The sequence below is a fragment of the Lutjanus erythropterus genome, chromosome 23 (genome assembly GCF_056507025.1).
Source record: "Lutjanus erythropterus isolate fLutEry1 chromosome 23, fLutEry1.hap2, whole genome shotgun sequence".
NCBI lineage: Eukaryota > Metazoa > Chordata > Actinopteri > Lutjaniformes > Lutjanidae > Lutjanus > Lutjanus erythropterus.
This window is the reverse complement of record NC_139339.1, coordinates 22,787,012-22,809,629: the sequence shown is the minus strand read 5'-3', so window position 1 is coordinate 22,809,629 and position 22,618 is coordinate 22,787,012. Positions and strand designations below refer to the sequence as shown.

General features: G+C 39.3%; 1 protein-coding gene across 6 annotated transcripts in view; it reads right to left on the bottom strand.

Annotated features, from left to right (window-relative positions):
* The window catches only part of nrxn2b (neurexin 2b), an 884,227-nt gene that overhangs the window by 504,784 nt on the left and 356,825 nt on the right, over nt 1-22,618 (bottom strand). For 5 of the 6 annotated variants that reach the window (XM_084712252.1, XM_084712251.1, XM_084712247.1 and 2 more), the window contains one exon: nt 6,635-6,658. The exons of the other annotated variant lie outside the window; for it this stretch is intronic. In XM_084712252.1, coding sequence (XP_084568378.1) covers nt 6,635-6,658 — 24 coding nt within the window. The remainder of the gene's footprint in view (nt 1-6,634; nt 6,659-22,618) is intronic. 6 annotated transcript variants of the gene reach the window in all.

Below are 22,618 nucleotides of genomic sequence, written 5' to 3'. Positions count from 1 at the left end.
TTGCTGCTTCTATTTGATGCCTTGGTTTTTACTGAGATGCTCTTCAAATACTTCCTGAGCCCAGCAAACACAGAAACCAAACAGACCTGGCTGATCTGTGCTGAACTATGAGTCCCAGTTATCACAGGAAACACAGAGTGGAGCTGTTTACAGCTGAATACACTGCTAAGTGATTGAAACAGCGCTGATCTCAAATCATGAGAAGCATCCCATTTTACCTATCCACATGCCTCCATGGTCCTGTGGTGGGGGAATGGTTTGTGTCATGTTATTAACCTCCCTTCTATTCAATCCATCTTTCTCTTTTATGCTCATTACTCATAAACCCTCAATTACATACAGAACAGCACAGCCTTTATGTAATGGGGGTTCACCTGTATTTTATGGTGAACTAGAATTGTTCTTTGTGCGGAGTCCTGCGGTGTGCTCAGTTGAGCGTGCAGCTGGCTCATTGACCAGATCTGGCTCCATGACTGCAGGCTGATGGCAACTAAACGCTCCATGAAGTACATCTCCCTCTCAGCAAGTAAACAAGGGTCAACATGATTCCAGCTGTGCTGGGGATTATACTGACCACACATAAAGTGCACATAAAAGTCTCATTGAATACAATGAAGATAGTGACAGTGTTCTTGAAATGACAGCCCTGACCAGATCTTGTATACACAACATGTTTCTCACTCTCAAACAGTCAATACAGCAGCACAGTCAGTGGTCCCAAACTAGGATGTTGTAGGAGGGTAGGCTCAACGGTCAAGTTAGAAATAATAAAGATGCAACATCCCGGAAGGCTTTTCAAAATAAAGGCACAAAAACTACTTAGCCAGGTTTCTGAAACAAAACTACATGGGCAGGTTTAGGAAAAGATCACGCTTTAGGTTAAAATAAGGGTTCTCACACATGGTCCCTTTCAGCCCTCACAGCAAGCTCAGAGAAATGAGTTAACATTTTTTGCCAATATTTGAATACTCCAAAATAACTCAGACATCTGAAGCAAACCAAACTCGGTGCTTCTCAAATTGAGTATGGTTCCCTTCCGGCTTTGTGCTAACATTCACTTAACCTGTGCACTGTGAAAACAAAGCACTCCAAGTTTCCTTTGCCATTTGCCATTATACTGTAGAGTACAATACTGTACTGTATACTCTATGTTAAAAGTAATTTTTACAGCATGTGATAAAACTTTCAAAACTTTTGACACAATAGACACAAGCCCCATTATTCTGCGTCGAGCAGGGCTAAGGCCTTGTTATTGATGGCACAGTCCAGAAAGGGAACTGAGCCTTCTTTCAAACAAACTTACAGTGTGAAAGCAAAAAAACCCTTTTGTGTTGGTCCATTTCTTGGACAATTCAAGAGGGCTGAGTTTGGTTTATTCAAAAAAAGACTTAATGTGAAAAAAACCTTAAATACACAAGTTCATGTATATAACATACATATGATATGAATTTAAGTTATGCCACTTATATAACTAAATAAAAAGTCACCATTGACTATGGGACATGAAATGAAGCCCCCTGTGTTTGTATGACCCAGCCATGCCCCCCACCCCGCCCAAACGTTCTCGCTCTTTATATTACATCACCTGACTTTGACAGCACATTAAAGCATAGCGCTAGAAGGATGCCTCCAGAAATGATGCTACAGGGGTATCTACAGCATCATACTTTAAAGATAACTGACCAAGCTGCCACATTTGACACACTGAGAGTGAGAATGGGCTGGTACACACTACAACCATGTTTTATTTTCATGAGCTTAAATTGTAAATCATGTGTGCTTGGAAATGTATCTACACCATGTTTTATACACAATTCCCAACATACTGAGGCCTATCACAGCTCATCCACTGCCTTTATTGATTTCCAGGAGTCTGGTAGCAACTTATGTGCTGACTGGGTGGAATTTAAAAAAGAAATGAAGAACAGTGTGCAAAAGGTAACACAAGTACAGCAGCCCTTACTTCCATAAAGAAGTGCATCAGAATGAACCCAGGTGGTTTTGAGGGGCTGGGGAGAAGTATCAAAGCAAGTCCTGGAGCTTAGTAGCCATATCCACAATATGGAAAAAAGAGAAATTTCACACTGTACGGTATTTGAAACTATATACTGTCAGGCCTTCTACACATACAATGGAAAATAGCTTTTTTGTGAGTTACTCCCTCTCACTGTGCACACATTTTCTATTCAGGAGAACAGATCGTGTTCTACCTTCAATTCCCAAAGGCAGTCAAGATTTGGAGCATCCAATCTTCACTTTCACTGAGAGTCTGAAGTTTCTTTGTCAGCAATTTCTGACATATTCCACACAGTCCGCCTGAGAATGGACACCTGTCAGAACCTTCATATATTTAACATCACAATCCGTGCAGAAAGGAGGCAACGAGCTTACCTTGAAAATGTAGCACTTACCCCTTGTTGGCACTACTTTTGATTACTGTCAGAGATCTTGTGCAGGGAGAGACAATGCATTATATTTTGGAGTTACAAATATTAAAGTTACAGCTGAGGGTTCAGATAAGAAACATATCATAGTAGACTGCACACACTGCCTCCCCATTAGCTCAGGTCAAAGCCAGACCCAGAGGAAGGAAGGATGTTTAAGAGAGAAAAGGAAAGAAGGGATTTTCATCCAGCGATGGACTTTTATAGATGTCTGGCAGCTTGTCAATGTGTATTAGTCGGGCGTAATTTAATCTAGGGGGAAGATCTGTCTTTCAACACTATATATGGACTATAGTTTGGTTAGTAAAGACATGAGGGAGGATTGGGAAGCTTGGGGCGAGAGCTGTTTTGGCGACAGTTGTCAAGGGGATGGGGGGAGAGAGAGAGGGGTGGGGGAGTTTTTTGTTGTGTGCCGAGAAGAGTTAAAAGGGTTGGAGGGTGAACAAAATCGGTTAGTACTTTTGTAAGTAAGGGAAAGTCAGACACAAAAATGGTTGTTAGTACAGTTACAACAAAGGTTTGATTCAAACAGTAGATTAGTAACACTGTTTTAGTAAATTTAGTCAGAAGTGATAAGAGTAGGTGAGGATTCTTTAAAAGTCCTCTGCAATTTGATTGCTCAAACCAGGTCCAGATTTGGACGGAATGTGTTATTTCATGTGACAAGGGTTTGTTTTGGTTAAGAGGAAACAAAATGAACCCATCCAAGCTAACAGGGTGACACACAAGCCATGCACTTAAATGGGAAAGATGACAGGAAGAATGGGGATGGTGGGAGGGGAGAATTCCATTAGACACAACACAAACAGACCAACTATTAAAAAAAAAAAAAAAAAAAAAATCTGGCAAGATGCATCAAAAATGGGAAGTAGTGGGGGGAGGACATTTAATTGCAGGGCACCACAACACCAGACAAATGGGGAAAAGGAAGGGAGCTTTCAGTGTTAAGGGTTTTATTTGGAGAGGAATGCAACACAAAAATCCATCGAGACACGTGTACAACAGACAGACACGTGCTGGGCTAGAGCAGCATTTACACACTGTGAGTATGCTGATGTGAAGATGTTCTAGCCAATAGAAACATGCGAAAAGTGCAGGGGTACAACCACTAGATACTGGAACTTTGGGAGGTGGGTGGAAGTGGGGACAGGATGGGACCAATGTCGTCAATCACAGATGAAATCAACGGGAATGAGAGGGTTTTTTAAAGAATAGGGAAAACTGAGAAAGGAGAGACACGATAACCCTTGCTTGGTGAATAGAGCAATTAGTATTCCATTGGTGGGACGTGTCGTTTCATCACTGCCCCTGCCCTCCGCGCTATTGGACACAAAAAAATCTGTCCTCTTTCATGATTGCAGTTCTCATTACGCTTCTGCTAGAATTTCACCACAGTATTTCTGATGTGAGCTCAAAATTGCTTCATCACTTTTGTCAAATTTGATGTAAGATTGAGTGACTTGCCCCACGCTCACAACTTTTTCTCCAAGTTGTGTGTTATGATGGATTGGGCAGACTTATTCCTTAAGGCATGATCCCTCTATTCACCAAACAAAATGAAAATCCGTCTCCCCTCTTTACTTTTTCCCCTTTTTTGTTTCGGCAAAGATATGGAGTGAGGTCATTATTCATTTTAGTAAGTTAATTTTGAAGTTAAACTGATAGAAGTAAATAAAGATAAAATAAAGTAAAATCAAACAAATAAAACGGCAAGAGGGTGTGGCTAACATGTTTTATGGCTATATTGATTATATTAGGACAATTGATATATGTATGTATATATGTTAGCCATGATATATACATATACATATATACTCAATGCAATCTGTATATAAAAAAACTGGAAAAGAAAATTGGGAAGGGGGTCAAGTCTCTTCATGCAAGGGGTGAGGCCAGGAAAGTATAAGAAATATAAGTTAGTGTTAGTGTTAATGAGGGGTCGATCGCACACAGTCCAGATTTTCCCAGGCAGTTCCTTTGATGATCTGTATCAATGGGCAGACAGCTTCATTTATTGATTAGAAATTAAAGTCCAGTGAAAGCAAGTAAGACTGATCACAACTAAACGTTAAGGGTGGTTTACCGGTGTGCACCAGCAGCACAACAGTACTGGCAGCATAAACACACAAGATTAATCGTACCAATGATAAGATACAGGATATTTTTGATACATTTTTAAAATCATTCAGTCTAGTTTTTATTTTCAGACTACCCTAGAACTTCTAAACATGAGCTGTTCTGACTTAAACCATGACCTTGTCAAATGAATATACTGCTTTGAGTTCACCTAACTCATTAAATTAAGTTTGCAGAGAAACTTTATCACTAGGAGACTTCCCAGCATGCATCTGTCAGAGAGAAACTCTCTTCAGACACCCTCTGTTTTGTAGTTGGTAGAAAACTTACATGATGGAAACTTGCTGGGTGTCTTCAATTCATGTTATCTATTTTACAAAATAATAAAAACAATGCTTACTTTGATTAACGTTGGTATCAAATTCATTCCCCACCCATCTTCACTTATCTTGAGCTTGTTGAAAATGAACATTTTCTCAAGTTCTCTGAACTCAAATGGTTTTACATGTTTTAAATTATTCAACCCTTGTTTGGTTAACTCACATTTTAAAAGGCAGAAAGGGAATTTTTATTTTTTTGAGCTGAACCAGGTTAAAATGATTTTCAATAAAGACGAAAAAATTGTATGGTTTTGCTCACAGCCAATCACTTTAATTTGAGGAGAGATGTGATTGGCCAACTACCGCAGCAGCTACGACTAGTAGGGTCAGTGGCGTGGTGAAGATGAGCGAGGTGTATTTCACAGAGTTGGCAGGTCAGTGTGCCAAGATGCAACTAAAATGTAAGGCTATACTACATGTCTTTGGCGTCTGATAAAAATAAATGCAAAAAAATGCATTTCAGGAATTATTCAATTCACATGATTGACTTGGAATAAAGTAGGAAAAATGGTATCAAATGAAGTACTCTATTGGTCTTGGTATGACTTTAAGGGTACGGGTATTGGTGTTGTAATTTTTTTAAATGATGCCTAGCCCTATGGTACTGTAGTACATTCAGCCTAATAACAGTTTTTTAAATTAATACTCCCACAAAGGTGATTAATTATTTAAACATTAATGCCCTGTTATTTTTACAAACTTCCCCACAGTTTGCAGCTTAATAAAAGTGCAATTGCAATTTTATTTTCAATAATGGGCTTTCATGAGTTCTCTTGGTTTGATTTCTGCACCTGACTTCAGAGGACTACTTCTACATTAAAACACTTTATTAAGTGCGCACATGTGTGTGTAAAAGAGGGAGTGCTTTCGGATGCAGGTCTGGGAATGGCTCCATCTTGATCATAAATCAGCCTAAGGCCACTAATGGGATCAAGCCCTCATTTGAGGCCTACTTTACAGTGAGGGCTTTGGCCACTAAATCAAGAGTTGTAAATACTCTTCATGAGTCCATAAACCACAGGATGGCGAGCCGAGATAACAGGTGGCTCCATAACAGACTGAGCAGGTCTGACTAAAGCAACACAGCAGTATGGTCTCCTCGGTGTCATTACTCGCATGTTGTTAAGAAGTTAGGGGAATTAATGAACCAAAAACCTTCTTTTTTTTCCTTTACTTGTTCTCACTGGAGTTGCCATAGTAGGCTATTTGTCTGCTTGAGAACTGTGCTGTGTACGCTCATTTTAAGGGGTTCTTCTAAGAAAATAAATCAGGAGGAAAGAGGGATTAACAAAAAAAGTAAACTCTTAATACTCTTCTAATCCTCAATTGAGAAAATATCTTGCATCATGATTCTTTATTTCTTCATACGGATAGTGTTTGAAGTAAAAGAAAAATAACAAATAACCAAAGAAAAAAGGACCAAAAATAAAAAGCAAAACAAAAATCAAACTTTAAAATCTAAATTTCTGTAACTTTTTGAGCAGACCTCTTTGGATGAACACGTTATTCTTTTCAGGAAGGGGAGAACTGGATGGCAATAAAAAAGCAATAACATATATATAGAGAGGGCTAAAAGAAAAACAGAGAGGTGGAGTTTTTCAGCTACCTTGGAATTGATGGCGGATTGTACTTTCAGTAAAGCAAACAGAATAGAAAGAGGTAACGGAAAACCCAGGGCAAACCAAAGTATAAGACAATTAGAATGATATCTACCATATAATGCAGTTTGTTTACCATAGCGTGTCCAATGCCTGCGTGCTTCAGGAGAAAACAGGGGGAGGAGAAAGAAAAAAAAATAATGACAAACCTTAAAACTCAAGAAAACACACCTCAACCCAAAAAAGTGGGAAAGAAAAAAAAATTGCCTTTTGCAAAACCAGCTTCTCCTTTTAACAGCAAAAGCAAAAAATTTAATGTAAAATATCATTTAAAAGAATGTATCTTTTGCCTACTGTTTCAATAGAAAAAACATCCAAATAAAGAAATAAAGAAAGCAACTGTAGAAGTATTTTGTTTTAAAAGGGTACTCTACAAAATAAAAGCTTTAAAAAAACAAAAGGAATAATAAAAGGATAACAATACATTTGTTAGTATGTAAGTCGCAAGTTAAGTAGAGAAAACAACAGATGGTTCACATTCCGTGAATGACACAGTGTTAGTTGTTGAAATTATAAAAGGTAAGGGAAAAGAAAATTCACTAATGAAAGGAATCAAATTGGAAGAATTCTGAAGCTTGTTGTTAGTAAAAGAGACAAGAGTTAGCAAATCAACTTCCACAGGGGGGATTTGGGTAGTTTTGATGGGGATGTTTGTTTTGAGCGGGGAAGGGAGTGAGGGAAAGTACATCACTGTACTGTAAGTATTCACTAATCTGGTCAGCGGGCTTGGCTGGCGGTGGGGTCTGGTCCATTTCAAAATGGCCTTTTTTAGTATTGGGCGGGGCCAATCATCTTTTGATGACTTAAAAAAAGTCTCTAAGCAAATTTCTCCACGTAGTCAAGGGGCTACTGTGATATATGCAAGACAAAACCAAAAAGATATTATTGCATTGTAAAAACTGACAATTATGGTGCATTTACAGTGTTAACAGGTAGTGGTGTAAAATCATCAGGGGCGTTTAAGAAAACAGAATTCTTGAACATGAGAGAAAGGTATAGAAAAGGGCAGAAAGAAGGACAGAATCATTTCATTGAGGGCTCTGGTATCTGCAGCATCCTGAAAAAGACATAAATGTTCATTTAAGTCAGTCCATAATACAGAGCCATGGTTGCAGTCCCTGTGAAGAGAGGAGCATGCAAACTAGAACATGAAATTGAACTAAATCCATCAATAAAGAATCACATCACACACAATGTCTGTCTTGTGCATTCCATCAGTTCCTGTCTTTGAAACATGTTACTGTTAGTCAGGCCTGCAAACTCCAGGGTGAGGAGCTACACAGGCAATGAAAAAGGTGACAGCTCTGAAAAGAGGGCTGAACTTCACTTTGCAATGCACTGCTTTCAGTGCATCGCTGCTGGACCATACAAAGGTAAAGTAAGCTCACTTTGGATAACGTTAAGTTTCTGGAGCTAATTAGGCTTTTCCACCGGTACTTTTGGCTGCATTGAGTCAAACCATGCTTCTATTGCCACTCATAATGCACCAAGTTGTGCCAGATATGGACCATCTCCAGAGTGGGGCCAAAGCGCGCCTGACCCATCTCCAAGCATGCTGTGGTGATGTTTCACCAAGTGCAGCCAACCCGGAAAAAACTAAAACAAAACAAAAAAGCATGTGATGTAACAATCAACTTATGTCTGTCAGTTAGAGCAGAGAGAAAAGAGTTTTTTTTAAAACTCTGTATGTTTAGCTCTCAGTATTTTCGTAGCTTCTAACTGAACATCTGTGATTTGAAGTTTTCTTTCCCTCCGGTGTTGTTGTTTCACTTTCACCTGTATAGGACTTGTGTTAAGTTACTGTGATAAACCGCAACACGTACTGATTTTACTGCTTCATAATAAAAGCAGTTTTGTATTCAGTTAAATGATGTGCCTTCAAGCTGGTAGCTCTGCTGTACTGGTGATGCAAATTGCTGCCCTGCTGGGTTGGCGTGCCGAGTCAAACTGAGTCAAGCAAGGCCGGCATGTGTATGAAAAAGGGACATCAGTTGAAAGAGCGAAGTTAAAGTAACATTTCATTTGAATCTTTTGCTTGTATTTGCAGAGTCACAGAATGTGTACAATTTCCATCTAAAAATACTGTCACCAGCCTTTGCTGTATATGTGACAATAAAGCTCTAATGGGCAACTGTGAAAGCTGTCAAATGGCAATGAAAGGGTAAAAGATCTATTACTGAGATCTGCCCAGTTTTCCCTCAGGACAGATGGGGCATCTAAAGGACATCTTATATCTTGATTTGAAACTTGATATTGTCAGCTACTGTGGATGGCCATATCTGACACCAGATTATAGGCAAAAAAGGTGAACCTATGGGGTTCCATTGTTGCGAATGGGGCACTTAACACAGACCAGATTTATCTTGCCTCGTGCTAAAAACAACACACAGCACAGCTCGAAATACTGAAACTGTAACCGTGATGTTGGTTGTGCAAGGGAGAGTGTAAGCCTATCTTATTGCATGTACAGTATATACAGCACTGTGGGTGTATTTGTGTGTGGGATGGATGACTATGCATCGGTGCCATCTGTGTGGGAATAGAGTTTAAGGAGCACCCAAACACGAAGTGGTCTCCATAGGGTGAACTGGGTGATTTGAAGCTATATGCGCACCCACTCTTTGATCCAAGGTCACTTTAAAGTGCTGTCACCAGTTACCCTCTTTTTCTAATGAACGCTCTTAAACCATTAACTAAATAAATAAGACTCACTGGTGGGTGTGAATTTGCATATCCATACCATACTTACCATACTGTGCTCCTATGTCTCTAAGCCTATAAAAACAACAGCTGATACATCAGAGAGCGGATATGATAGGGAGCTCTGACAACTGGAAAGCTGACTGATTAATTAAGTTAGACAAATGTACCCTTACAAAGGTGACAATGACTGTGATTTCAAAAGTCAGTGAAAGGCAGCCTGTGATACAGTGGAGGAAAAGAAATGGGAGATTACTGAGTGCAACATTTTAAATTCTGTAAGTTTTAGATCCCTCACAGGCATTTGATGTCTGGATGTTGAACTTATCTCTCTATCAGTTCTTTGACAGAAAAGCCCTGGGATGGTTGTGAAAAATTTATCCTTCAAAAATTGCTGATGATCTTTGAAATGACATGATAAAGTGATGGCAGCGAGTGAAAGGATGGGTGGTGGAAATGAAAGGAAGAGATTACATTTGGGTTTCTGTACGCGTGGTGTCTGCATAATCTTGTATAGTGAATGAACAGACGTGTGTCAGTGTACAGTGAGAAAGCAGTATAAGAAGGGCAGGTGTATTTTCATTTTCCTGAACAGGTCTCAGTTAAGGGTGAAATCTACACGGGTAATTCATGAAGACTAATGTATTTTGACTGTCCGAAAGACAAAGGAATGAAGGAGTTCAAATGAGTTTGGAAACTGTGCATAACCTGAATTCAGTGAGAAGGAGAATATTGTTTCTTTGTCAATTGTTTGTCAATTGTTAAATGTGTTCTTTGTGATGGTGCTTTGCATTTGACAAGTTGATTTGGTTATCTCTCAAGGTGCTGGTTGAATTTTATTTTATAGTTCACTCATAAGAGGTAACATAACATATCTTGTATCAACTTAGACAAAAACTAGAATTAATATTGTCTTTTAATATTGTACCTTATGTGTAATTGTGGAAACATTACAACAGAGTTAAATTAAAAGTGCATTATCTCCCACTGTTATTCTACTTTATTAGATGGTAATTTGGGACACATTACAGCATAACTGTACAGTAAACTAAAGTCAAAACAAAAAAACAATATGTGAACCAGATCTGGTGAATAAAGGCTTAATTTATAGAGGCAGAGGAATATTTTGCCGGTGGATGACTGCAGGCATGTTGTCATACTGCAGGCAGGTAATGTGATTTAATCAAGTAGGAGACATGTGATTTCACTTTATTTTACATCAGAGTTCTGTTGTAATATGCCCTAAGTATATACTAATAAAGTTTAACAAGGGTGTAACAGTGGGAAATCATACACTATAGTTTACTTAAAATGTTCCTAATTATGTTCTAATAAAGTCTAAAAAAGGGTTGAATAAAGAGTCTAATTAAATAAAGAACATACTGTCTCTGATATATAAAGCTCAGCTGGTTACGTCTAATTGTTGTACTGTAAAATGCAGTGTGACCGAGATGTCTGTACATGTAGTGAGGTGCTGAAGTTGAGCTAAATTCTGATTTCTTGTTTTAAGTTTATCAGCACCATAATTACCCAATCATTTCATTAAAAGAAGGTCTACTCAGGGAGTTGGGCTTGGGTCATGATTTAAACAGTAAGAAGTAGAAAGTGCTAAATGAATAAACTAAGAGTAGAAAGTAGTGTAGTGAATTGAGCCACTGAGCCGAGTGATGTGTAAAAGTAGAAGTGTGGAAGATCTAGAGGCGTAGCTATTGTACAAGTCAGACTTTTTACTGCAGCCTGGAGAACTGTAAGTACTGCTGAACTCGTGCTCCATTGTCAAGATCACTCATGCAGAAAATTAAAGTTTTGTTCTATTTTTTGTTATCAAACGGTAGACAGAATGGTCTGGTAACTAGTTGGTTGAAAGGGTTTCTGTAATGATTTCCCATTTTTTTCTGCCCCGGGATGTTCAAGAAGGAAGTGTGTGCAGGACTAATGCAGCATGGATTTAGGAAGAATGCATGACATCGCCTGGCATAGCAAACCATATGCGATGAATCCCTCCTCATCCTTCTCAGAAAGCATCCCAGGAGTGCCAGATTGTCTCAGTGTGAGACAGTGGGTGCAGTATATAGGAAATATAGTGGGCTGATAATAACTAAGAGTACCAGCACATAAATCCGGGTAGGGGTTTTTGGAGATAAACAAGTCTAGTACATAAGAAAGAGTGGGAATGCCAGAATATCAAAAATAGATGTGTCTGTGGTACAAATTCTACTGTCTTACAGTAAATTTCCTCTTCCATGCGTCGTACTTGTTTCAACTTTGCCTCAAACCCAACAAGCCTGGAGCCCCTGCTGTGACAGCCCATTGCCTTCTCTGTAATTGACCCATGTGGGAAAACGAATGCTGTGGATGTCGATGTTTGCTGATGAAGGATAAAGCTCCCAGTCATGTAAACAACCACAGGCCCTGACAAACAACTTTGTGTTGCATCTGTCTCAAAGGGCCCCCTGGGCTAAGAAATCATCATATATTAAATACTGGGGGATGGGGTAGAAGACACCAGCTAATGCTAATATTGTTAAGATAGTGACAGTGTTTTGTTGCTTTGCATTTCAGAGACGGGTGAAATGGTTCATGTGGCGCTTCAGCTTGTGCCGAAGACCTGCAGGTTGGCAGCCAGATTAGCCAAGATGTAAAACGATGGGTTCTTTTCAGTAGCTGATATTTTACACACTTGTCACGGTGGACGTTACTGAACTGCAGCCATGAGCGAATAAGCTGAATAAATATTTAATGACAAAACTGTGAAAATGATCAATGGATAGTGCAGTGGAGCCAAGATCCCTAGTCCAGATAGATTTATCATTGTAACTGAGAAGGTTTGAAGACTGATGACCATTCTCCTATAAATTTCCAATTTAGGCCTTTAGAAATAAGTGATAAAACTGATATTGGGGAATTGTGTTATGAGTTGGGAGGGAAGGGGCTGGGTGCTATTTGTCATCAGGCTAAATTTCACAGTTTGAATTAATAATGACAAGAAACATGAAAATCCAGTATGTGCTGTAAACATGTAAGTATTGGCTCAGTTTTTGGTGGCTGTATTACATTTATGTGCTATGCTGGGTATGTGCGCATGTCAGGCGTATCAGGCGTTCCTTGGTAACACAGACACTCTGTGGGTGACCGTGTCAGATAAAGGGGAGCTGGGCTTCGATTCAAAATAGCTCTTTCAGGTACATTTGGTTCCGCATTCATTCCAATCACCCACCATTCACTCTAGTCCGCCTCTCTCTAAATCTGGCTCCAAGTAATGGAAACTGGCAGACAGGCTTCAGGTGCAAATATAAATGTCACTGCAATTACAGTGGAAAGAAGTCTGCAAACAAACACCATGTGAGGGTGTGTGTGCGCCTGTATAGGTGTGTGAGTGCATGAAAATTGCAGCAGAACATATTGTGTATTGCATTGCAGATGGTCGTAATTCTCACTCCCTTTCTGTTGTGCTTCCGATCATCCCCGTCTCTTTTTTCCCCCCTCTGACTGACTGACTGCTCTGCTACAGCAGCCCTTCTTTCCCTCTAGATTTTTATCAGGATGTGGCCAAGGTTAGTGTCAACCCACACGTGCAACTGTTGAGGCTGTAACATGTAAATATTAAAAAATAAATCAATAATAAAAAGTGATCAACAGCTTTTTACAATGTACATTAGATTCTTGGGTTGATTTCCTTGTGCTTTCAAGTCCTTTGAAATTCCCATTCTGGTCCAGAACACCTGTTCCTATTTTCGTGTTGTGTGATTCCCCACACTTCCTGTTGCACCTTTATTAGAGTTAAAATTAAATGTGAATGTAATGCTGAATGAATAAGTGTGTTATGAGTCATAAGAAATCATTAGTAAGTAGTATGTGTACAACAGTTATAGAGAGCAATATGTTAATGGAGTCTGACATGCAGTCAGTGAAGTCAAATGACAACTGACAGTTAAACTTTTGGTGTAGGACTCGTCGGTGCTTGTCATTGTCCCTAAATCATATGTATATTATATGGTGATTCAACTTTCACATCTATGGCTCCAACTCTCTATTTGGACTGCAGTACTCACCGTTGAACACTGGGGTTTTACATCTTGCTCCATTAACTGCACAAAATCAAAAATGTGACATTACACTGTATTATGTTGTGGATGCTTTTTTCCATACGTAGGGACTGTGCCGTGCATTTACCCTGGCTGGTTTCAGTGCTTGAATATCTGTGGAATTAGTAGCTGCTCTTCTTATATCTAAGGAAAAATACTTAATTCTTTCTATAGACAGATGGCTTGTCTAAAAAATAGCCATTGTAATTTAGCAATAAACAACAAATTGTGGAAAAAAAGATTAACTGTATAGTTAAGTTTTAATTCCATCTCTTATAAATTTTGATCCACTTTGTGAGCACACGGCTATAGCAGCTGAACATGAATATGCATGGTTTAGAGAGAGTAGCTCCAGCTGTTCTTCATCGCTTATATTGTGTATGTACCTGTGACCACGCTTAAGTGTTACAGCTTTGTTAAAGAGTACAAAGTAATTCTTACCTAAAGACTTACAAAGCAGGAGGTATATAAAGTATATGTTTCTTGTTTGGCTGTGGACAAATAAGGAATCTAAAACTTTGTAAGTCTCCAGAACACAGCTGTTGTAAATGGGAGAAAAGAAATTATTAATAAATATCTCAAAAAAGGGTGTTATTTTGCACATATGGGAAATGACACATGTTGAAATAATTGGTTTATTGTAACAAAGGTACTGGTTTATCCACTGACAGAAGTAACACCTAGTTGCCTTTACCGGCAGAAGTTGAGGAATTCTCTGGGGTAGTAAGCACTGATTCTTGGAAATGATCAGAAGTTACTTGCTAATGATTTGCATGACAACAGATGATAAATTTGCAGGACAACATCTCCCCAATATGGATGTACATAGCAGTTACCCATGCCTGTGATTCACACTTTGGTGCTACTTTGGAACATGTTTTCAACATCGATACAAGATGATCTCTTTCTATCTACCTGTTTCTATCTGCCTTGCATTTTATTACCTGTTTCCACCTGTGTGAATGTGCTAATGTTGCAGATTTGTTATCTGATTATAGGTCTGCGAGACAGAGGGATGAATAAACATGAAAGTGCTAGAGCAGGTAGTGGCAAATGAGGCTGATGAGTGAGTGAGAGTGGGAATGCGAGCGGATATGGTAATGCAGTGGAAATGTGATGCAAATTAGCTTTTTTTTTTTTTTTTTCCTCTTCGAATGCACAGAACCTCCCGGCGTAGGTATCAAACAGGCGGGACTATTTTTTAGCTTGAGGTGTTTGTAGTTTGGGCGATGTGCAGGCTGAAGCTGTGCTTGAGGTGTTGACCTCTGATCAGCGTGGGGGAAGAAACACAGGAGAAAAAAAACAATAACGTTTAAAAAAAGGAAAGCACATCCACCCACACACACGACAACTGCGCCCCCCCAACCTCCTTTCAGCATGGCTGGAGCACATTAGGAATACTTAAAATGTCATTGGCAGTAAACTGAGAAAGGATTACAGGGGTGTTAGCATGTCATTACGTACATCAAACAAATCCACTACCCCTGCCTGCCTTGAATAGCAATTCCTATTGTCACTATAAAAGTGCGCTGCTGTATGTGCTGGCAAAGCTGAGCACTCTAAATGGCATTTTCGATTTGGCCACGAGAGGTTCAATCTGTCATTATGCTAAACACATTATGTTGTACTTATTGAGATGGTAACGTGAATGGTAGGAGCTAAACCACAGGGTGTATGTGTGGGGTGGTCGCAACATGTAAGATATAGGGTTCCAGAGCCGTATAAGAGCCGTAGTAACCGTCAATGTTTAAGTTAAAGGAGAAATATGTCATATATTTTCCGTACTAAATCATTAAATGACCATGGTCAAGGAAACATGTTAAGTTCTCCGACAACAATGCAACAGGCAGCGTGTTCTCCTTCGAGATTTCCATTCCAGAACGAAGCATCTGTGTGTTTTTTTTTTTTTTGGCTGTGTGATTGAGCACACTGCCCGTTTCCGGTTTAATCACTTTACATGGAGCTAAAATTAATACAGATTATGTTAAATGTTAGCAGAATGACTTAGCGTCGGTTTATGAGTCAGTCCAAGGATGCAAAATGATTTTCAGTGTATACTGACGATAAAGCTGTATCTCATATACATAATCTTTAAACAAGAGTAGATGTTTAAAACTTTTAAACTTATTAATATGCTATTTAGAGTCTGGAAAACAGTAAAGCTGACAGTCACTTAAGTGAAACTCTGTGTTTATTTTCAGATCTCTAATTCTCTCTCATTTCCAGCTTATCAAATAATGACAGTCTGTCACCGTCCCTTAGCAACTCATACGGATGCAGACTGTACCTGTGAGCAGAAAGAAGAGACACACCGGGCTGTTGACATAGTATAAAGATGGAGAAGTCTGCATATGGAGGTGGGGTGGATGGGTGGCTAAAACATACAGAGGACTCTCATCCAGGAGAATTCATGTCTCATTGCTATCAGTAATATAGTAATATAGTAATATAGTGTATAAGTATAATGTTGTGCTCATCTTGCACTCATGTGGGTTCATTCTTCCTGCAACCTACAAGCAACCTGGCGGACTTTGAACTGCTGTGCATATTTTCAAAAGCTACGGTGCATATGTTTAATCTAACTTAATTTGTTTAATCCAATTACCTTTGCTTGAATAATTTCTTTCTGGTTGCACTTGGCCCAGTCTGCGCAGCAGGTCTGAGGATGCAGGTTTAAAAATGTTGCCACCTGATATGTTGGAACTTTTCAGACAGTTTTTTTTTTTTTTTTTTTTAAATCAATAATGTTAGTGTCTAACTGAAGGACTGAGTTGTATGGCAAGGGTTAATTCAACTACTGGGGTACGGCAGCCAGGGACGATTCACTACCCAACAGCACAGCAGACACCGTTGCTAAGTGACAAGTTGCTAGCAAGAATGGACGAGAGAGACAGAGCGAAAATGAGGGAGACAAGGGAGGGAAAGAGGAGCAGGAGAGGAACTGATTGGCTCTCTCTCAGGAATTCTGGCTGCCTCTTGGAGGAACGTTGGATGAGAGAGGAGGGATGGACTGATGGAGGGGGAGGAAGAGGAGGGAGGGTAATTGCAGCTGATCACGGCTTACAGACATGCTTGAAAAACAATCCGAACAAGTAAGAGAGGGAGAGATAGGAAGAACAAGAAAGAGGTGGGGAGCGTCCAGGCATCTAGTATTGATTGAAGGGGGAGGACTGACGTTCTCATTCTGTCGTCTCTTGTGAAATAAATGTGATCATTTGCAGAACATGCCCTGCTGCTTATAGCATGATTCTTAAATATGGCTAATGTGTGATGTGATGTCTCCGTAACAGGGATTACAACATGTGAGTAACTGAATGATGAATGAAGGGCTTAAATTTTTACAGTAAATTTTTAAATTCCTCATTTTCAAAAGGAATAATGGTTTTAGAAGATCACACCGCATGGAGAAGATCTTGCAACGCTAATAAACGACTATGATTCTGCCTGATGAATTTTTTATTCATGACAGCAACTGAGCCGTGACAGCGTTTCATTTTCAAATTGCGCTATTTTTTGGGTGGAAAGTCAATTTTCAAAGGTTTTCCATCCCTTGACTTGGCCTGTTTCTCTATATAACAACCATATAGTAGCTGAGAGGTTGTGTGCAGGCGTAGTATGAGAGGAAAACTCTCGTGGGTTGAATGTTAATACATACAGTTAGATAAGCACCGGTCTCCATTATGTATGGGAGACATGCAAGGATACTAGACGAAGTTTAGACTTTGATAGGGTGTGTTTGTGTGCCCAACTGAATGACTATGTTTGCCTTATTGGTTTTGTATCCAATGTGGTGTTGCTGCTTATAAAGTTTGTGTGTTTTATGATCCATTATTGACTATGAGGGTGTGCTTTCACCTACACCCCCTGCACGCCTATAGATTCTTAATCACCCAAACTTCAAAAGCAAATTTTAATCCTGTCATAGAGGTGTTACACTATGCAACAGAATGCATAAATATGAGTTAATGGGTCTTTTGAAATTATGAGTGGAATGAATGTATTCAGAGTTCAATCAGCTTTGTAAGATCTGTTAGTGTGACGCTTGAAGTTGAGGGTTCATCTTAATATCTTAAGTTTACTGAACATGTTTTCTCAAGTACCACAGAATTAATATCAAGTTTATTTTACTGGAAAGTTATTTTTTTTCTATTGATCCATTGCAAAATTAGCTCAGCTTATCTTTTCAAAATCCCCTCTTTGTATGGAAAAAACATCATACATGAATTATTTTCCTATTAACTTAGCTATTAAAATTAGCACAATTAGTCTTTACAGACTCAGTCAACTTAAAACATTAAGTCAGCCCAGACACTAACTTCTTCAAATTATCCCTTCAAACTCCCTTAAATGCCTGTTTACTCCTACTACCATGTGTTAGGGGAAAAAAAATTTTACAGTGTTCAGTATAGCCACAATTCCATTCTTACACATACTAACATAGTGTTTTATACCCATCCGGGCTATAACACAACAAAGGTGCCTTTGTTTATAGATTTTCAAGGCTTTGTAGTAAATAAAATATTCATAAAATGATATAATAAAACAAACTCACTTTCTCACACTTGCAATACCTGCAGTAACTACAGCTATGGAAAAAAATACGAGACCACTGCAAAGTGATCAGTTTCTTTGGTTTTACTATTTATAGGTATGTTTTATACTATAAACTGCTGTCAACATTTCTGTCAAATTTGAAATTAAAATATTGCCATTTAGTGCATTTATTGGCAGAAAATGACAACTGGTCAAAATAGCAAAAAAGATGCAGTGTTTTCAGACCTCAAATAATGCAAAGAAAACACATTTGTATTCATTTTTAAACAATACAACACTAATATTTTAACTTAGGAAGAGTTTAGAAATCAATATTGGTGGGATAATCTCAATTTTAATCACGTCAGTGGTTTTTATAATCTTCTTTATAAAATAAGATTTGGTTCAGGTGATCACCTAATCAGTGTCTCATTAAGTAGAATGAGAAGACTTGTGTTGGAATCCAACAAACACTGGAATAGACTGACTGCTACACATGTAGAGATGCTGATTTAAGAAACATTTGTGAGAGTGGTCTCTTATTTTTTTCCAGATCTGTATATGTAACAGATTTTTATTCTCTGTGACCTTTGCTGAACTCAACCCTGAGGCAGATCAAAGCTTGTCCTCTCTCGCTGAACTCTAAGCCGCCAGCTGAATCTCAGTTCTGTGCATTCAGCACAACACATAGAACATGAAAAAAAAATCTGTTTGATCCATTTACTAATCCAATAGTTGCATCCAAGGCCCAATTATATGGAAAAGAGGTGTGCATGGTTGAGGGGACTTAGAGAACATCAAGGCAGGAGTAAGAGACAAGAGAAGGGCAGATGATACTGCAGGTGAGACAGTAAAGAGGAGGAAAGGGTGACAGTGATACAAAAGGGGAAAATAGGATAGCAAAAAGGAGAGATAGAGTTCAAAGGTTTCTCTCTAGATGCTGGCTAAGCTACTGGCCCAGTTCTGTGACACACTGGATGTTGTAAAGTCACATTGGGGAATTAAAAGAAAGCCTGCTTTTGTTCTCCTTTTCGTAGTACAGAACAAACTGTTGTCTCTCTCCCAGCGCTCCTCCATCCTCCCACTGCTCAGATATTCCTTTAGTCTCAGGCAGCAGCACTACACTTCATTTACCACTCTCTGTTGTGCACACCATCATTCCCTCACTCTCCCTGCTTCCCATGAACAAACAAAAATACAGACATACAAGCGCACATTTCCTTCCCCCTGCCACTGTGTCTCATGTTTCCTTTGACTGCCTGCGCTGTCCTTTGGGATGCAAGTGCCTGTTAAGCTTACAGTCGGGCCTCTGTGATGTGAGGCCATTGTGATTGTTGCGGTGATCGTCAACATGGAAAGTAAGTCCTCCAAGAATACATTAGTATATAGATTACTGCATTTTAGTATTCCTATCTTTCTAGGAGATCGAAAGCATGGTATCAATCTTGTTTTCCTGGCAATGCATTGCTATAATTTCAATAAACCATGGACAAAAACCAAAATGTTATAGAGGCGAGTTGGCAGCAGGGTGAAAACAACTATTTGTATTGTCTTACAGCGAAAAGGTCGACTAAAATATAGTCCTGAAAATATTTTAGATGACATAGGCTATGTTGTAACATAATCTTGAGCAATATTTGATCAGCGCTGCCTAGTTTGATAGTTTGATCAGAGTTTTGTGAGCCTGAGGCGTTGTGCTGGATGGACCTGCTGACTAGAAGCAACTGGACAAACCTGCAACCAATCAAAGCAACACAAGGTCTGACATGTGACCTCTCAAATCTGGACCAGTGACATTCCTCTCTTAATCATTGTATAGAAACCGCCCCATATTAAATACACAGTTGTGACTAGCTTGATCGGATCCAAAGCTGGTGGAATTCTGTCTGAATGGAAGCGGGATCAGACGTATCTGCCAGAACATGAACATGAACATGAGCCTGGCAGAATTGCCTAGTTTCAGGCATAGTCACCAATCAATGGTGCTCTGCTCCCAACAGCATTGTGTGCATGCATGTATACATGGTGCACAGACTGTGACTTTTCCATTTACTGTGTCCAAAAAAAAAAGTTCTGCACCTACAGAATGTAATCAATTGAGTAAAGTAAATAAAATAAAAGCTGACAAACTTAGTGCAACTAATCATGTTACTTGGATAGATTCTTGTTATTGGCCTGACTGGAAAAATATAACTAAGTTAGCTTCCAAACTTAGGACATGTGTCTTGATACTGCTCTGTGTGCTGATTGATCTAATGCTATGAAATTACTCAGTATGTGCCAGGACAGACAGCCGATCAAAATAAATCTGCTAACTCCTGTCTGGTCTTTTATTCTATGCTCCTGACACACTGCTGAATGATATCAAAAACTGTGTGAATATAATATTTAAAGGCAATAGATTAAGCACCAAACATTCATCAGGCGGCCTACAGAACATGATCTGCACTTGCTCTACTGCTTCTCTGCAACAGACACAAACTGATTGATTGTCTTTGAGTTACTGTAATGACAGTAATGGGTTTGAACATAATAACACAGGCGCCAGTGGTTTTAGCTTATGCCCAAGGTATTTTCAATGGAATTGTGGCAGATTTTTCCAGCTGTCAATGCTAAAAGTTACCCATGCAATGAATACAGTACTATGTGGATTAGGCCCATGTGTCTGCAGGGCTTCTGGGAAAATCAGTGAAGGATTTAAAAGATCAGAAAATCAATACTCACTGAACATACAGTACAGTAGAGAATGAGTAGTTTTGCATTGTGCATGCATTAACAGAAGGCATTAGCTGCTAGATGTATGCAGGCTAGAGTGTCACTGCACACTTAATATTATTTGACCTATTTTCACAGTGTGTTCTGCTTTGGTGCAGTGTATCGGATGTATCTATCATTTCCCAAGATATTCTGACATGAGGGTTTCCATCTTTGTCTTTGCCCTTCCTCTTTCTGCAGTGCGTGTGATCCCAGTGGAGTGAAAGGGCGAGGATGGTCACCAGTGCTGAAGTCTACAAGATGTCCATGATGGTAGATCATCATGTCAGTGTGAGCGGGGGGTGGGGCGGGATGATCCCATGCTGCTTATGCTAACCACTGTGTGCACTGAATGGGGTAGACGGGTGGGGAAGCGTGTGTATTGTGGGGAGAGAGAGCAGAGAGAGGTCAGGGCGAGTGTCCTTGCCTGCCTATCAACTGTACACCACAGGGATTAGCCAAACTCTTCAAACGCACATACGCACTTGCAGTACTAGCAGATGCCACCAAGGGGAGCTCTGAAGCTGTGATCATTTGTTAGACATGTAGCATACCCATTTCTCCCCCACACCTCCCCTTTCTATCCTCTCTGTTGGCGGAGAGTCCCTATCACCTCACCTAATTCTGTCTGCTTCATTTTATCCCGCACAAAGCTGACAAATTCATAGGTTTTGTGGAGGAAGACGGCAAATATACACATACAGAGGGTGAGGGAGAGAGCGGGAGGCTGGCTTGTGAGAGCTCACAGGCTTTACTTATTTTGGAGCTTAGTGATGCAGCGGTAGATATGCATGACGTTGCAAGAGCCATTAAGAACAACAGACAGAGAGTGGATGAGACTTTGGAGACCACTGGGGCTGTACGATAACCTCAGCTGGAATCCAACGCCTGTCTTGCAGATTGCAGGCTATTTTTACTACAAGATATCATGTTAGCTCCAATGGGAATAGGGGAAAAATGATAAAGGTGTGTTTGAGTGGGTGTGCTGTGCTACATTTTGAGTCGCATTTAAAGAATAGATTATGTAATTAACAGCATTCATAGTATCTAAACCATACCAAGCAAAGCAGAAAGGACAAGAAGTCCATGTTGATGGACAATTGTCTTCAATTCTTGCTTTATCATTGTCACTATCCATGGCTACACATAATCAGAAAAGGGAATAAACATTGTGATTATTTCGTTTTGGACGATTCAGACATAAAATAACACTGGGAAGGACATTTTTCCATGATTCGATTATTGAGATAAAACATATATGAATTAAAAATGTATAGGTAGCTACACAGGAGTTACTCTGTAGGTTTGTTGTAGTGATACACAGGATATGGACAATACTGCAACCATAATACAATGTAATCAAAATTAACAAATAAAAAACAGTCTTTGCTAGGCTTATACTGGTGTTTTTTTTTCGTGAAAGTGTAAAAGAAGTGACATGTAACAACTATGCATCCAAAAATGAATACTGCAGTCCAAACAGGGAGTTGGAGCCATAGTCAGTATATTAAACTGACTGAAATCATACCCAGACTCAAGGAAGCTCAGGCAGGCTGCAGGAACACTGCAGAAGTGCAAGATGAGCACAACAACACCGACAAGTCTTACAATGTCAGTTGATGAGCTCATGAGCTCTGTAAATACACTGGAGTTTGAGTTCAGTGACTGCCTGCCTTCCTGCATGCCAGACTCAAATAACCTATTGCTTAATTTAACTGTTATAAACTTACTCCTTCTAAAAGATTATTAACAATTTCTTATGACTCATAAAAAGACATTGATTCATTTGGTGAACATTCAGCATCAGTTTGAACTATAAGGAACGTGAAACAGGCAAACAAAAACTCCAGTTACGGGATAAACATTTCAAAGGTGCTGGCTGTAGCGCTGTAGTCATAGAAGCGAGTATTTCAATTTAACATGTTCCCTTAATCTCTGATGACATACCATGTTCATTTAAATATATAATGTAAATATATTACAGATTT